Source organism: Squalius cephalus, assembly GCF_949319135.1.
Source record: "Squalius cephalus genome assembly, chromosome: 17".
NCBI classification, from domain to species: Eukaryota; Metazoa; Chordata; class Actinopteri; order Cypriniformes; family Leuciscidae; genus Squalius; species Squalius cephalus.
This window is the reverse complement of record NC_137138.1, coordinates 3,315,792-3,332,917: the sequence shown is the minus strand read 5'-3', so window position 1 is coordinate 3,332,917 and position 17,126 is coordinate 3,315,792. Positions and strand designations below refer to the sequence as shown.

Sequence of the window (17,126 nt, the reverse complement as noted above, 5' to 3'; positions counted from 1 at the left end):
TTACATGTGTATATATACATATATTATCTTTATATATATTGAATGAATATTTAATTAGTTATTGTATTATTTTATTTAATATACATACACATATATATAATTCATTTAAATCTATAATTTAAAAATGTTTTATACATTTATTTAATTACATTAAATATACATATATTACCATTACATAAATTAAATATTTATAATATATATTTGTGTGTGTGTATGTGTGCATAATGTATTACTATAATTAATATAAATATGTTATTATATTATTTAAATTATATATATATATATATATATATATATATATATATATATTTATATAATTCTTAGTATAGAATTATAATTAATATATATGTATTTTGTATTAATCTATTTAAATTGTATATATATATATATATATATATATATATATAAACAATTCATTTAAATCTATAATTTTTTTTAATAAACTTTAAATATTTGTCATATATATATATGTGTGTGTGTGTGTGTGTGTGTGTGTGTGTGTGTGTGTGTGTGTGTGTGTGTGTGTGTGTATGTATGCATAATGTATTAAAATAATTGTAATTAAAATAATTATGTTATTATATTATTTAAATAATAATTATCTATCTATCTATATATTTATATATTTTTTTTCCCAACAATTTCATAAAAACTATATTGACATGGTTTTATTAAAGGAGAACTCCGGTCAATTTTAACATTGAGCTCATTTTTTTATACATTTGGAGTGCTGTCAGTACAGAGAACAACGACAAAAATCGGTGTTGCCTACACCGAGTTATTCTATTTTTAAAATTTGCACCCTGTTGACTTCAATGGGGCAAGTTTTAAACCTGCTTTTAGCCTCTTAACATCTACTGCAGTCAGATTCACTCGTGTTCACTCAGAAGGAATCACTCACATTTTCTGTGCACTTGTAATGACACATCAAGGATGTTAAGAGGCTAAAAGTAGGTTTAAAACTTGCCCCATTGAAGTCAACAGGGTGCACATTTTAAAAAGAGGATAACACGGTGTAGGCAACACCGATCAACACCGTCGTTGTTCTCTGTACTGACAGCACTCCAAATGTACAAAAAAATGAGCTCAATGTTAAAATTGACCGGAGTTCTCCTTTAATAATCCTCATTCGACAGTAAAGGAAGGTTATGGTTTGCTGAGGAATAAACTCACGCTCACGTCTCGTCTGCGCGTCAGACTGTCGTAGCCGATGCGCGAGCGGTGATTGAGCGCCGGACTCGTAACGGGACTTCGGTTCAGACCAAAGAGGTTCATCTCAGAGACGCCAGGTGACATCACTTCCTGTGTCTGATACAAATACAACAGTCAATAGTCCTGCAGTGTGACAGATGAAGTTTTATCTCGTGTAGTCTGGATTAATATGAAGTCACAAGAGCTATAATAATTATAAAAGAAGCGGATAATCATTGTTGAAGACAGTTAAGTATTTATGTGACACTTTAGGTGTTCATACACACACGGATGGAGCTGAAGTACATGTTCTGTCCACTAGAGGGACACACACTCATACATAAACACAGAATGTGACTTATTTACCTTAAAATCTGCCATTCTTTGGATGGGATTGTAGTCCAACGACAGCGTCGAATATGGACTGTTGAAAACTCTGGGAGGACTGTCAAAGCCGCCCATCTGGAGGAACACAGAGGCATTACTGTACATGACTACTGTACATGGCTACTGTAAATGCCTACAGTAAATGACTACTCTAAACGCCTACTGTAAATGGTTACTGTAAATGACTACTGTAAATGCCTACGGTAAATGACTACTGTAAACACCTACTGTAAATGACTACTGTAAATGACTTCTGTAATCATATACTGTGAATGACTACTGAAAATGACTACTGTAAACGCCTACTGTACATGACTACTGTACATGGCTACTGTAAACACCTACTATAAACGCCTACTGCAAATGGCTACTGTAAACACATACTGTACATGACTACTGTTCATGGCTACTGTAAACACCTACTATAAACGCCTACTGCAAATGGCTACTGTAAACACCTACTGTACATGACTACTGTACATGGCTACTGTAAACGTCTACTGTAAATGACTACTGTAAACGTCTACTGTAAACGACTACTGTAAATGACTGCTGTAAACGCCTACTGTAAATGCCTAATGTACATGACTACTGTAAACGCCTACTGTAAATGCCTAATGTACATGACTACTGTAAACGGCTACTGTAAATGCCTAATGTAAACGTCTACTGTAAACGCCTACTGTAAATGCCCAATGTACATGACTACTGTAAACGCCTACTGTAAATGCCTAATGTACATGACTACTGTAAACGCCTACTGTAAATGCCTAATGTACATGACTACTGTAAACGCCTACTGTAAATGCCTAATGTAAACATCTACTGTAAACGCCTACTGTAAATGCCCAATGTACATGACTACTGTAAACGCCTACTGTAAATGCCTAATGTAAACGTCTACTGTAAACGCCTACTGTAAATGCCTAATGTACATGACTACTGTAAACGCCTACTGTAAATGCCTAATGTACATGACTACTGTAAACGGCTACTGTAAATGCCTAATGTAAACGTCTACTGTAAACGCCTACTGTAAATGACTACTGTAAACGTCTACTGTAAACGACTACTGTAAATGACTGCTGTAAACGCCTACTGTAAATGCCTAATGTACATGACTACTGTAAACGCCTACTGTAAATGCCTAATGTACATGACTACTGTAAACGCCTACTGTAAATGCCTAATGTAAACATCTACTGTAAACGCCTACTGTAAATGCCCAATGTACATGACTACTGTAAACGCCTACTGTAAATGCCCAATGTAAACGTCTACTGTAAACGCCTACTGTAAATGCCTAATGTACATGACTACTGTAAACGCCTACTGTAAATGCCTAATGTACATGACTACTGTAAACGCCTACTGTAAATGCCTAATGTAAACGTCTACTGTAAACGCCTACTGTAAATGACTACTGTAAACGCCTACTGTAAATGACTACTGTAAACACCTACTCAGTATCAGTATCAGGTAAAGCAGCATGTCGCTTTTTAAATGGACGACATAATACATATAATAGTATCATAAAAAGGAATAATTTCTTATAATAGATGAAAAATAGGTATTTAAAATAAAACAAAATTGCTCATTTTAAAATTAACATGTTATATTCAAACGATGCTGGCAGGACAAACACGCCACACAGCAAAAAAAAAAAAAAGGTATTTAATATATTTTTATTTTTAATAGTTAATTTCATATTTTTCACATTTTTCATTAAAAAAAATATATTTTTTAAAATTATTATTCATTATTTATATTCATTGCAATATATTATATCATTATCATTATTATAATTTTATTTTTTTAAACAGTTCTGGAAGTTTTGTACCGCAAAAGTAACTAATGCATTCGTTTCTGTTATTTTAGTATCATTGAGATTATAGTTATAATTAATTCATTCATTCATTCATTCATTCATTCATTAATTAATATTAAATTAATTATAATTAATATCTATAATTTTTGTTTTATTTACATAATTTTTATTTTTACATTTTATTTCTATATTTTTAAGCGGACACTCACCCTGTCGGACATGCTGTCCCAGTCCCGGGACGACAGTGACTCCATGGACCCACGCATGGCTGAGCTGATCCTCGTGAGGTTCCCGTTGGTCCCGTTGGAGCCCACGGAGCCGTTGGACCCCAGGAACAGCTGGTATTTGGGGTTGGGCCGGGCTTTAGGGGTGGAGGGTTCGTCTTCAGACGGAGGACTGCTGTGCTGCTTCTCCCCGTTGCAGCCGTTGGAATGCTGGGTAAGAGAGAGAGAGAGAGAGAGTGACGATAGAGCTGGGGTTCCAGAACCTTATTCAATCAAGTCAAGATCAGACGCATGTTGTGTAGTTACAAACACTGAGACGCAACAAACACAGACATGCACATCTAAAGCGCTCATGCGCAGGGCTAAAACTTTAATAATAATAATAAAAAAAAAAAAAATTATTACTTTTTTTTTATATAAATTTAAAATAAAATAAAATAAAAAATAAAATGCAAAATAAAATAAAACAAACAAAAAAAATCAATCTTTTTTTATTCAATTAAAAAATAAAGTAAAATAAATTAAAATTAAATATAAATAGAAGTAAAAAATATTTTTTTTAAATAAAAAAAAAATAAAAGAAAAATAATAAAATAATATTTTTATAAATCTAAAATAATATAAATAAAAAGGGAAATATAAAAATAAAAATGATTAGTAAAACCTATAATCATTTCTCAATTCCACTGGAACAACACTGCCCATGCGCAGACAAACGCTCTGAAACATCAGGACGAGTGTGTGGGATTGATTAGTATCAGAGCTGATTGATGAAGCGTGCAGCTGGAAATCAAACGGATGATTGACAGGTTGATGTGAGGCGAGTGGAGGATGATTGACAGGCTGATGTGAGGCGAGTGGAGATTCGCAGTGAAGCAGAGCGACTGACGACTGCGAGCGATCGGATCCGATCCCGGACTTACCGGACCTGGAACAGGAGCATCCGGACTCTCTGTCCTGGGCTTTTGTTGCTTGAGTTCTTTAGTGTTGTGTTTGTCATCTTTAGTGTGTTTAATCTGATCTTCCTCCTTCTTCTTCTCTACAGTGGGACGTTTCTGCTCTGAGGTTTCTTGTAATTTGGGATCTGGTATTTCTCCGGATGACACTGGGATCTGGTTCTTCCCTCTTTCTTTGCTTTCATGTCTCATTTTCCCGGTATCCCGTCTGCTCGCGTCTCGACCTTTGACCTTCAGCGACCCGAGAGAGCGTGTAGTGAGTGATCCATCGAACCTGTAAATGAGATCCTTAACGCTTCCCGATCGTGTCAGATTGGATCCGGAGTTAAACGCCGTCTTCTTATTGGCCGCCCAGTTCCAGTCCTCGTCCTCCAGCGTGAGACTCTTCGCTTTAGACGCTCGATTTGGACTGTTTGTGTTGTGTTTAGAGACATCTTTCCTCTCTGTTCCCTAAGAAACACACACACACTCGATTGCATCCGCTGTTCTGAAGAAACATTCCCACCCGAGTTTTGCAACCGTTATATTCCCGAAGGAAAACACATGAATCTCCCATCTAACGGCAATCGTGTCCGTATTACGACAGAACAGAACAGATGCGATTGAGTCACGAAACACAGTTTCACCCAGACGGAAAACTGAACAAATGAATTATATTTTCATTCTTTCCATTATTCTGATAAACATTCCTCCAATTTTTTGGAGATTATTTGCTAGCATGTAAATATGAGCAAAGAGCACAGTTTATTCACCATTTCACAAGTTAGATTCATACTTTGGGAGTACTTCTGTTGTGCAAGGGATTGTGGGAAATATTACACCACAAATCATGCATGAACGCTTAGTTTGAAAATCCACACGAAATAGTGAGAAAGCATTATTTCATTTAATGTAAAGTAATTAAAAGTGAGGCCTTCTCTTTTTTACATATTTTTTATATAAATATATATATTTAGAATATATATGTTTTATTTAAATTATAAAATAACATCTATGAGTCATTGCATATGGCTACATTCCTGATCGGAGACACACTAGTTGTAATCTTGCTCACTATTGAGTACAGACAGCATGAGGAGTGCGAGGATGAAGAGCTCCGCTTGTGTCTGTTTAGAGCAGCTTCTCAAATCTTAATTACACACACACACACACACACTGATGTGTAAAGGCGTCCACTTCTCACTCCGACACACTGCGTCCCGGGTGATCACATGATATTAGCATCACCTGCACGCATCACACTGGCCTGTCATTGGCTGTCGCTGTCGACTACCATCACGCCACAGCTGTCACTCATGAGGTCAGAGGTCACGCTCACACACACTCTGACCCGCAGATGAAGGAAACAGCAGAAGAGATTTGGGTAGTTTGGATATGTGATGGTATTACGGGTGTGAGTGTGTGTGAGAGAGAGTGAGTGAGTGAGAGTGTGTGTGTGAATGAGAGTGAGATTGTATGTATGAGTGTGTGCATGATCGTGTGTGTGTGTGTGTGTGTGTGTGCGTGTGTGTGTGTGTGTGTGTGTGTGTGAGAGAGAGAGTGAGTGTATGTGTGTGTGAGAGAGAGAGAGAATGTGTATATGTGTGTGAGAGAGTGAGTGTATGTGTGTGAGAGAGTGAGTGAGAATGTGTGTGTGTGTGTGTGTGTGTGTGTGTGTGTGTGTGTGTGTGTGTGTGTGTGTGTGTGTGTAGTTCTGTAAAGGTTCAGTGGTGTTGGATCAGATACGCTCATGTGAACAGTGAGTTCATAAAGCCACTGGTCCGGACAAATGTAATTGCGTTCTGACATGTTACTTTGAGCTTTAGAGGATCAGGGAAAACGAGAGGCGATAAATCAGATTATATAAGCTCTGATTCTCATAGCGGCTCTTTTACAATCCCGTTCTTAACCCTTTAAATCCTCTCTATCACAGTTACAGCGACAGCCTCTACATGATCAACGTGATCTGATTAACACCTGTCTATATGTTAATCTCTCAATCACTTTATTGCATTGCAATATAAGTTTTAAAACTAGAGCTTTGATCATAAAAAAAGCATTAAATATCATCTGACTAACTCATATTATTGGCAGATATTAATATTTACATCTGCTATGCTATTATAAAGATCTCATTGATTTACATTACAAGCATCAGAATTTCATCTTACTTTTTTTGTCATAAATAAAAATCAGGATCTGAACAAAATATATATATTTGGCTCAGTTTGGGCCTCTGGATAAAATCGAGCTATTTATTGAGCTTGATGTATAAAATATGATGCAAAATAAAAAACACTTTTCCATTAAAAAAAAAAAAAAAATTCGATTATCTCATAAATCAGGCTTTAAAAAGGGTTAAAATAATAAAATCCCAAACAGCCGGTAGTCTGTAAACACGACACACAATCTCAGATAAACATGTGCTCAGAATACTGGAGTTACCACCATCACGCAATATTTCACATAATTAAAGTGTAATTATGTAAATGAGGGTCCGGTTGGCGATTTTAAGGCCTAATCCAGGGACTCGCCTAGCGCTCTTCCCCGGGGACGCTGCACTGATCTCCGGGTAACGGGCCGAGCGGATCCCGGGTCAGCGACGACGCCAATCACTTACAGTGTTCAAGAGCTCGCGGAGGATTATCGCTTAATCTACGATTTAATGTGATTAATTTCCACCAAATACGATTTCATTCGGCAGGACGTCCCCCGAGACGAGGCTGCGTCTGTGTTTCGGAGCAGTAAATTGAAATAAATGACATCATATAAGCCTGTGACAGCCTGGCATTTATGAATATGACAGAGATGATTAACGTTATGAAGATGCGACACGTTTGCTGAAATAAACTCCCTGAAATCCCTGGAGGCGGGGTTTAGTATGGAAATGAGGTCAGGTGACAGAGGCGTGAGAGTGACCGGCTGTCCGTCGTACCTTCACATCGGCCTCGTTCTCACACACACGCACACACACACACACACACACACACACGTCTGGTTCACTATCTTTGTGGGGACTCTCCATAGACTTAATGGTTTTTATACTGTACAAACTGTATATTCTATCCCCTTACACTAACCCTACCCCTAAACCTACCCATCACAGAAAACTTTCTGCATTTTTACATTTTCAAAAAAATATAATTTAGTATGTTTATTAACCCATTTCCCTCATGGGGACCGCTGGCTGGTCCCCACAATGGAGGTGATCTCAGGTTTTACTATCCTTGTGGGGACATTTGGTTCCCACAATGTAATATAAATCAAATGCACACACACACACACACACACACACACACACACACACACACACACGCACACACAGGAACTCAACATCTGTATGGGCGAATCTCAGGTCATGTTTTACACCCAAAACAAAAGAAAAACACAATAACTATGTATAAAGAAAATTAAGCCTATTTTAGGACAATTAATTTTTTATTTTTTTTTATTGTATTTGCATTTAGGTCTTATTACTGTAATTATGAAAAAAAAAAAAAAAAATTCATCATAGAATAAAAAAATCTAATTAAGCCTATTTTACAAATATACCTACTGTTAACGTTTATATATTTTTTTTATTCTAAAGAAAAACATGTCTGGTTAATTATTTCAAAAGAGAAAAAGAAAACAATTATATAGTATATATATGATGATGGGGGAATGTTTAATTGTCATGAAAATACAATAAAAAACATAATTGTCCAACAATAGGCTTAATTTTCTTAATGCTATAATGCTTTGTGTGTGTGTGTGTGTGTGTGAGAGAGAGTGTGTGTGTGTGTGAGAGAGAGAGAGAGAGAGAGAGAGAGAGAGTGTGTGTGTATGGTTGAGTGTGTGTGTGTGTGTGTGTGTGTGTGTGTGTGTGTGTGTGTGTGTGTGTGTGTGTGTGTGCGTGTATGGTTGAGTGTGTGTGTGTGTGTGTGTTTCCCTCAGGGTCTGGTGGAGTAACATATGGTGCTGGATCGAGGATGCGCTCTGACCCAGTTTACTGTGATCCTGCGCTCAAATTCACACTCACTGCGTCTGTGCTCTTCAATTCACACGATAAAACTACATTTATACATTAATATGAAAATATGAGTGGCGAATGTCAGAGAAAATCATGGATGGTTGCCAGAATGTGTAGTTTTAGCATCTATTTTACGTTGCTAGGGTGTTGTGAGTGGTTGCCATGTGGTTACTAAAGAGTTTTACTAAACACTTAAAGCCTTTGTGTTTCATGCATTATAAAAGTATTCATATTGTACATTATATTGCATTATAAAAGTATTCATATTGTACATTATAATGCATTATAAATAATTGCAACTCAAATTAAAATGCATTACAATATTTGCAAATTCCTCGTTACATCTGAAATTGTTTGTCGTGTGTTTTAATGTTTTAAAGGTGTAACAATGAATAGATAAGTATAATAGTGGTTACAATTATTCATGAAATCATACAATGTATTAAAAATAATGCATTATATATACAGGCTGTAAGTAAAGTGTTTTTAGTTTCTAACACTAACTAAAAGTTACAGTACAAGTGATGATTGACTTGCACAAACTACTAGTAATGCATTCATAACACTGTATATATGTACTATAAAATATTGAAATTAAAGGGGTGGTTGATTATGATTTCACTTTTCTAACTTTAGTTAGTGTGTAATGTTGCTGTTTGAGCATAAACAACATCTGCAAAGTTATGAAGTTCAAAGCAAAGGGAGATATTTGCTTTTAAAGAAATCGTTTTTTAAGGACTACAACAAACGACTGGTAGAGACTACACCACATTCCTCCTGGGTTAGTGACATCACCAACCCTAGAATTTACATAAGCCCCGCCCCCGGAACACGATTTATAGATTATCAAGACAGAATATGCTAATCAATGACTAGAAGATAACTACACATAAACTACATAAACTCGTCAACTAACCATTCAGAAATGTCCTGTTGCTTCTACATGTTGTCTCTTCTTCTTGAGTCTCTCCATCATTGTCTGACTCCGGTTTGAACATAAAGGCTAAAAGTTGTTGAAATGTTCAGTGCATGTGTGTGTGAGGTAAAAGGACACAAGCTGTTGTAGCTCCGCCCCCTGTGCCGGGAGCAGCAGCTCATTTGCATTTAAAGGGACAGACACAAAACGGTGTGTTTTTGCTCAACTTTAACATGCTATATACAAATATCTGTGGGGTATTTTGAGCTAAAACTTCACACACACACTCTGGGGACATCAGAGATTTATTTTACATCTTGTGTAAAGGGCATTATACCACCCCTTTAATGATATCTGCAATACATTGATGTTGGTTCTGTTCTGTTCACCCTAAGGGGGGTTATTGCTGCTCTTATCCACGCTAGGCTGGCCAGAACCATACCGCCAGTCCTAACTGTATGCTAATTGTCATTCGTCTTTGATGATGGTGGTCCTGACAGAAACGCACCTCGGGTTTATCAAATCTAATTCATCAGCAATAAAACCCACAAATGTTCGTCCAACATCAAAAGGCAACGTCAAAATCTCTGGAGAAAAGAGCGAAACAACAGAATGTGAGCAAAAGCCCTGAATGACAACACATGGCGACTGAGAACGAGACGCGACGGAGGAGAAGAAGAGTGTGTGTGAGTGTGTGTGAAGCTCCAGGTGAGCGGACAGATGCTCCGTCAGATCCAGCGCTCAACATCAGCAACATCTGGAGCCGTTTAAACAAATACATATCAAAAGACACACACACACACACACACACACACACACACACACACACACACACACACACACACACACACTCACAAACAGTCTCTCTCATGCACACACACACACACACACACACTCACTCACACAAAAACAGTCTCTCTCATGCACACACACACACGCACACACACATTCACACAAAAACAGTCTCTCTCATGCACACACACACACACACACACACACACTCACAAACAGTCTCTCTCATGCACACACACACACACACACACACTCACTCACACAAAAACAGTCTCTCTCATGCACACACACACGCACACACACATTCACACAAAAACAGTCTCTCTCATGCACACACACACACACACACACACACACACACACACACTCACAAACAGTCTCTCTCATGCACACACACACACACACTCACTCACACAAAAACAGTCTCTCTCATGCACACACACACACACACACACACACACTCACACAAAAACAGTCTCTCATACACACACACACACACACACACACACACACACACACACACACATTCACACTCTCACACACACACACTGAAATAAACAAATAAAACCTTACTGTAAAGTGTTACCCTTCTTTTTAATGTTCAATATTTAAATTTATTTCCTGTTATGTAAATGTATCATATTTTAAGCAGTAGTTAGCGAAAACTGACAAAATATTTATAGTTAGGAAACTTTTATAGTTAACTAAAACCATGGGAAAAATGTATTTCCGTTAATTGAAATAAAATAAACCTGAACTGAAACTGAAGCTCCAATATATCATAAGTGTGTATAATGATGATGATGATGTCATTTCCTGCAGCGCTGACCTTCTGTTTCCAGTTCATTTAGTCAATAAACATTCTTAAAGTTGTTTGAATTCAACTCTCGTTCACATCGGATTGCGAGTGCAGTCGATATTCATCCGTGTTGTTGAGAGGTGTGTGTGTGTGTGTGTGTGTGTGTTTACCGTGCTGGATTCCTGCGCACTCATTCCTGGCATCCCGTTGGTCAGTTTGTCACTCAGTTGGTCCAGTTTCTCCAGACGTCCTTTCCCAGCGAGTCCTGTAAACACAGTCCTTACAAGCCGGAGATGTTTCCCACGATGCACAGCAGCAGATCTGGAGATATACAACTAAAACACAAGGAAAGAGAAGAAAATAAACGCATGAAACCCAGGAGGCCACGTCTGAAAACCAACAGAGAAAACATTACTTGCGTGAAAATTCTCGTTTTATAAAGTGAACATCCATCCTACAATTTAAAAATTATTATTATTTCTGCAGAATCATTCCTGAAAAGATGCATTGATGCAGTGTGTGTTTTCTCCACCAGAGGGAGACATGCACACACATCAGTGGAGTGACCATCACGCCTCAAAGCACAAGAACATCATATTCAAGGTATACAAGAGGGAAATATCACTTCAGAAACTCTAAAAACTGATCGAAATAAACAAAACAATGATCAAATGATCAATTCATATAGACCAGTAATCAATAAGATGCATTAAGATTCTTAATGTTGAAGAATCAAAGATAATAAGAAATGATGCATCTTCAAAATCAAATCATCTTTATCTGACAGAATTGGCAAAAATGGCAAACTACAGCTACAGGTTTTTTGCATGTATTCATCATTTCTTTGTATAAACGCATGGACAAAAATATGTCATGTTTCAATGCATTATTCTTATATTAAATTATGCATCTTAAATTAAATGATTAATACTAATAATGATAATTTCAAATTTACAGAGTGAAACATTTGTTTTTCTTTCAGACTGAACTGTGATACTCTATAAAGCAATATTGAAAACATCAGCAAAAAGGGAAAAATATTAAGGTTATGGAGAAAATCATGAGGGCATCTACAGCAGTGACGTCTGGAGGGGATATTAATGTTTAATGACACTACAAGTCTGATTAAACAACAAAATATTAGGAAAATATTTCATATTTGTTGTAAATATATAAACAAAATGTGGGAAGAACAAAACTCTAAACTCGGTTACGGTACTTATTTGGCAAACTACAGCTACAAAACAATGCATAGAAAAAGCAAAAGTTATTAATATTTCATTGGTTCTCTTTTGTTTTTGCATGCATTCATAATTCCTTTGTATTTCAGCACGGACAAAAATTGTCATGTTTCATTGCGTTATTATCACAAATAAAACAGCCGACTCCATGCACAACTACGCAACATGCTTACAAAATCTTTGACTAATGTTTGAATGATGTTTTGTCACATAGCGGTGATGTAATGAGGACTGAGCCGACGAGCATCTGTTAATGCAGCGCATCTGAACCCTCTTTAACCTTTTGTTTACAGTGCGTTTGGAAATGAGGTCCGGACGACCCCGCCGGGCTCCCTCACCGCCAGCTGTCGGCTCGCAAACACACACCACACACAGACACACACACCACCATCAGCCGCCAGCGCTCAGACGGACACGCTTTAGATGCAACGATCGCATGGAAAAACAGAATTCAGACACCTGGGAAAAGTTCAATTAAACAATAAACCTAGTGATTTTACCACAAACAACTGGTGCCAAACTGAAGAGTCTTATAACATGACCTTACTATTTTTTTAAATATATTAATAAGGTCAATATTGTATAATCCATCTCCGTCCCATATTTGATGAATCTGAATGTGATGGTGAGTCCAGAGAAAGTCATCTGAAGGAAACCCGGCGCCCAGAGACACGAGACGAGAGGTCAGACCTCAGCAAATAAACCTCTCAGAGAGCCAAGACTCATCCAGAGCCAAGAGACGCCCACAGGGAGAGGCAGAAGGTCACACACACAACACACACACACACACACACACACACACACACACACACACACACACACACACACACACACACACACAACTTTGTTTTGCCCTCGTAAGGAACACTGGGAACATTTCAATTTCACTTAGGGTGTTCTGAGTGTTTTAGGTTGTTGCTATGGAATTGCTAGGGTGTTTTCAAAAGTTTTAGGCTGTTGCTATGGAGTTGTTAGGGTGTTTTCGAGCATTTTAGGCTGTTGCTATGCAGTCACTAAGGTGTTCTGAATGTTTTAGATTGTTGCTATGGAGTTGTTAGGGTGTTTTCGAATGCTTTAGATTGTTGCTATGCAGTTGCTAGGGTGTTTTGAGTGTTTTAGGCTGTTGCTGTGCAGTTGCTAGGGTGTTTTGAGTGTTTTAGGCTGTTGTTGTGCAGTTGCTAGGGTATTCTGAGTGTTTTAGGCTGTTGCTGTGCAGTTGCTGTGCAGTTGCTAGGGTGTTCTGAGTGTTTTAGACTGTTGCTATGCAGTTGCTAGGGTATTCTGAGTGTTTTAGGCTGTTGCTGTGCAGTTGCTAGGGTGTTTTAGGCTGTTGCTGTGCAGTTGCTATGGGTATTCTGAGTGTTTTAGGCTGTTGCTGTGCAGTTGCTAGGGTATTCTGAGTGTTTTAGGCTGTTGCTGTGCAGTTGCTAGGGTATTCTGAGTGTTTTAGGCTGTTGCTGTGCAGTTGCTAGGATGTTCTGAGTGTTTTAGACTGTTGCTATGCAGTTGGTAGAGTATTCTGAGTGTTTTAGGCTGTTGCTGTGCAGTTGCTAGGGTATTCTGAGTGTTTTAGGCTGTTGCTGTGCAGTTGCTAGGGTATTCTGAGTGTTTTAGACAGTTGCTATGCAGCTGGTAGGGTGTTTTGACTATTTTAGTCTGTTGCTATGCAGTTGCTAGGGTGTTCTGAGTGTTTTAGGCTGTTGCTGTGCAGTTGCTAGGGTGTTCTGAGTGTTTTAGGCTGTTGCTATGCAGTTGCTAGGGTGCTGTGAGTGTTTTAGGCTGTTGCTATGCAGTTGCTAGGGTGTTCTGAGTGTTTTAGGCTGTTGCTGTGCAGTTGCTAGGGTGTTCTGAGTGTTTTAGGCTGTTGCTATGCAGTTGCTAGTGTGTTCTGAGTGTTTTAGGCTGTTGGGGTTAACACTGTGGTCTAGTGGTTCCCATCACAGCACCATTGACTCACTAACTGCACTACCACTGTGAGATCAAACCAAACTCTGAGTTCCTCTCGACCAATCAGAGTCCGTGTGAGCGACAGATGAGGCTGGATAATGAGGAACAGGTGCGAACGAATCGGGCCTTTCCAAACACATCCCTGTTAATTTATGAGCTGAGATCTGCCCATGGTTTCTTTCCAGGACACAAAAAACACAAAACTTCAGGAACACAGAAGAACAAACGCTGATGAAGAAGTTCAATACGGCACGAATAAAGCCCTGCAAAACCAGACCAACTCCATTCCATTAATTATGAAAACATGATTGACTTATTGATAAGAGCAACTGAAAGAAGCATCACGGAAAACAGATGCATGTGAGACGGACACTTAAATCCCTAAAATCTTCAGAATGCATCGTGTTTTGTTTATTGTTGCTCATTTAATGGTTTAGTTGCTATTTGAATAAAAAAAATGTTTCAGTTCAGATTAAAGCACTTTGTCATCAGATAATATCACCATAAAGGCTCTGCACTCGTGGGATTACATGGATTCTGGTTGTTATTCTTCCGAGCAAAACGAGCGATTTTCTGGCGGACTGATGTGAATTTCCCAAGACGAGTAACAACTTGAGTCGGTTCTGAATGACGGACCAGTTTAATTTTGGTTTCAAGTGCAAGTTGATGCAATTAAATCATTACGTGTGAACAAAAGAACAGGACGTTAGAAAAGAGAAGTTTCCTGGCAGGAGGAGGGAACACTGAGACGTGCTCGGACTCGATCCCGATGATCCCTGATGATAAAGGTGAAACGAGGACGGGATTTACTGACACACGCTCTGATGTCACTGACAGAACAAAGACAGATCCACATTAACAGGGTTAATATGCAAATCAGACTCCAGTTAAAGAGTTAATTCAGCCGGAACAGATGCTGGAATGAGGGATTACAGAGGAATGAGAGACAGACATATTCTCAAAGAAAGGAAGACTAAATAAATAAAAATAACAAATGAAAGATAGACAAAGAAAAAATATAATAATAAAAAATACACATACATGCATATATATATATATATATATATATATATATATATATATATATATATATATATAAGAAAAATACAAAATTAAATACAAAAGAAAAAATAAAGAAAAATAAATTAAAAAAACAAAAAAATTAAAAGAAAGGAAATAAAAATAAATGAAAAACAAAGAATGAAAAATAAAGAAAAAACAAACAAATAAGTAAATACAATAAAAGAAACAAGTAAATAAAACTAAATTTAAAAAATGATAAACAAATAAATAGGCTAATATAAAATAAACAAATAAAAAACAAAACAAATAAATAAAATTATATACATTTAAAAAAAATAAAAAGAAAGAGAAAAATAAATAAAAATATATACATAAATAAAAAGAATATAAATAAATATAAATAAAGGTCAAAATTTAATAAAGAAAAAGCATAAGAAAGAAAGAAGTAGCACATGATGTGCGTTTACACCGAGATCAGAACACACACACACACACACACTCAGACATACAAATGATGTCTAGTTGCACTGCAGCAAAGCATGCTGGGATCTGTCTGATTTGTCACTTAAACTACTGGACAAACTCATCATGATGTAATATTTAATATTCGTCTCTGCAAATTATGCTAATTACACATAATACGTTGTGTAATGTAGCTCCTTTGTGTGTGTGTGTGTGTGTGTGTGTGTGTGTGTGTGTGTGTGTGTGTGTGTGTGTGTGTGCCCTTGTTTATATTACATTGTGGGGACCAAATGTCCCCATAAGAATAGTAAAACCTGAGATCACCTACATTGTGGGGACCAGCCAGCGGTCCCCACTTTTCAAAAGGCTTATAAATCACACAGGATGAGTTGTTTTGAGAAAGTAAAAATGCAGAATGTTTCCTGTGATGGGCAGGTTTAGGGGCAGGGGCAGTGTGTGTGTGTGTGTGTGTGTGTGATGGGCAGGTTTAGGGGCAGGGGCAGTGTGTGTGTGTGTGTGTGTGATGGGCAGGTTTAGGGGCAGGGGCAGTGTGTGTGTGTGTGTGTGTGATGGGCAGGTTTAGGGGCAGGGGCAGTGTGTGTGTGTGTGTGTGTGATGGGCAGGTTTAGGGGCAGGGGCAGTGTAAGGGGATAGTACAGTTTGTACGGTATAAAAACCATTACGTCTATGGAGAGTCCCCACAAAGATAGTGAACCAGACATGTGTGTGTGTGTGTGTGTGTGTGTGTGTGTGTGTGTGTGTGTGTGTGTGTGTGGATCAGTGTTCGTGTTGTTCTTCTGGATGTACAGTAATAACTCAAGGTTTGCACACACACTCTCTCGTGGAGCTCATGCAGTGTGTGTTGTCCTCCGTGAGTTATGTCGGATTACTGTGGATCTCGTTTCTGAACGAGAGAGTTTTTCATAACTCGCATTTCTCACAGACAGAGCGGTGATGTCAGCGTTTCCCACAGTGCACTGGGATCGGCCGTGGCGTGTCTCTGTCTCTGCTAAGACTCTTGCTAAATAAATGTGGTAGTTTTGCATTTTTAATCCAGTTTAATTCTAGAATAAAAATGAGTCAAGAAAGAAAGAGGTCTAAAGCATCACAGATGATGTCACGCCTGTGTACAGGAATTAACGAGTCTCTTACTCTCACCAGGGCGTTTATTTGATCAAAAATACACTGAAAATTATGAAATATTATTCCAGTGTAAATCATCTGTTCTCTATGTGAATATATAGTAAAGTGTAATTTATTCCTGTGATCAAAGCTGAATTTTCAGCATCATTACTCCAGTCTTCAGTGTCACATGATCCTTCACAAATCACTCTAATATGATGATGTGATGCTCATTTATGATTATTAT

General features: G+C 37.8%; 1 protein-coding gene across 3 annotated transcripts in view; it reads right to left on the bottom strand.

The window, feature by feature from the left end:
* Positions 1 to 17,126, bottom strand: part of LOC307144872 (uncharacterized protein) — a 49,456-nt gene that overhangs the window by 17,583 nt on the left and 14,747 nt on the right. For 2 of the 3 annotated variants that reach the window (XM_079847534.1, XM_079847535.1), the window contains exons 2-6: positions 11,255 to 11,419; positions 4,554 to 5,036; positions 3,616 to 3,840; positions 1,558 to 1,653; positions 1,174 to 1,308 (exon numbers count right to left, since the gene is read on the bottom strand). In XM_079847534.1, the coding sequence (XP_079703660.1) occupies positions 1,174 to 1,308; positions 1,558 to 1,653; positions 3,616 to 3,840; positions 4,554 to 5,036; positions 11,255 to 11,287 (972 nt within the window). In that variant the 5' untranslated portion in view covers positions 11,288 to 11,419. The remainder of the gene's footprint in view (positions 1 to 1,173; positions 1,309 to 1,557; positions 1,654 to 3,615; positions 3,841 to 4,553; positions 5,037 to 11,254; positions 11,420 to 17,126) is intronic. The other variant, XM_079847536.1, reaches the window with a different exon arrangement.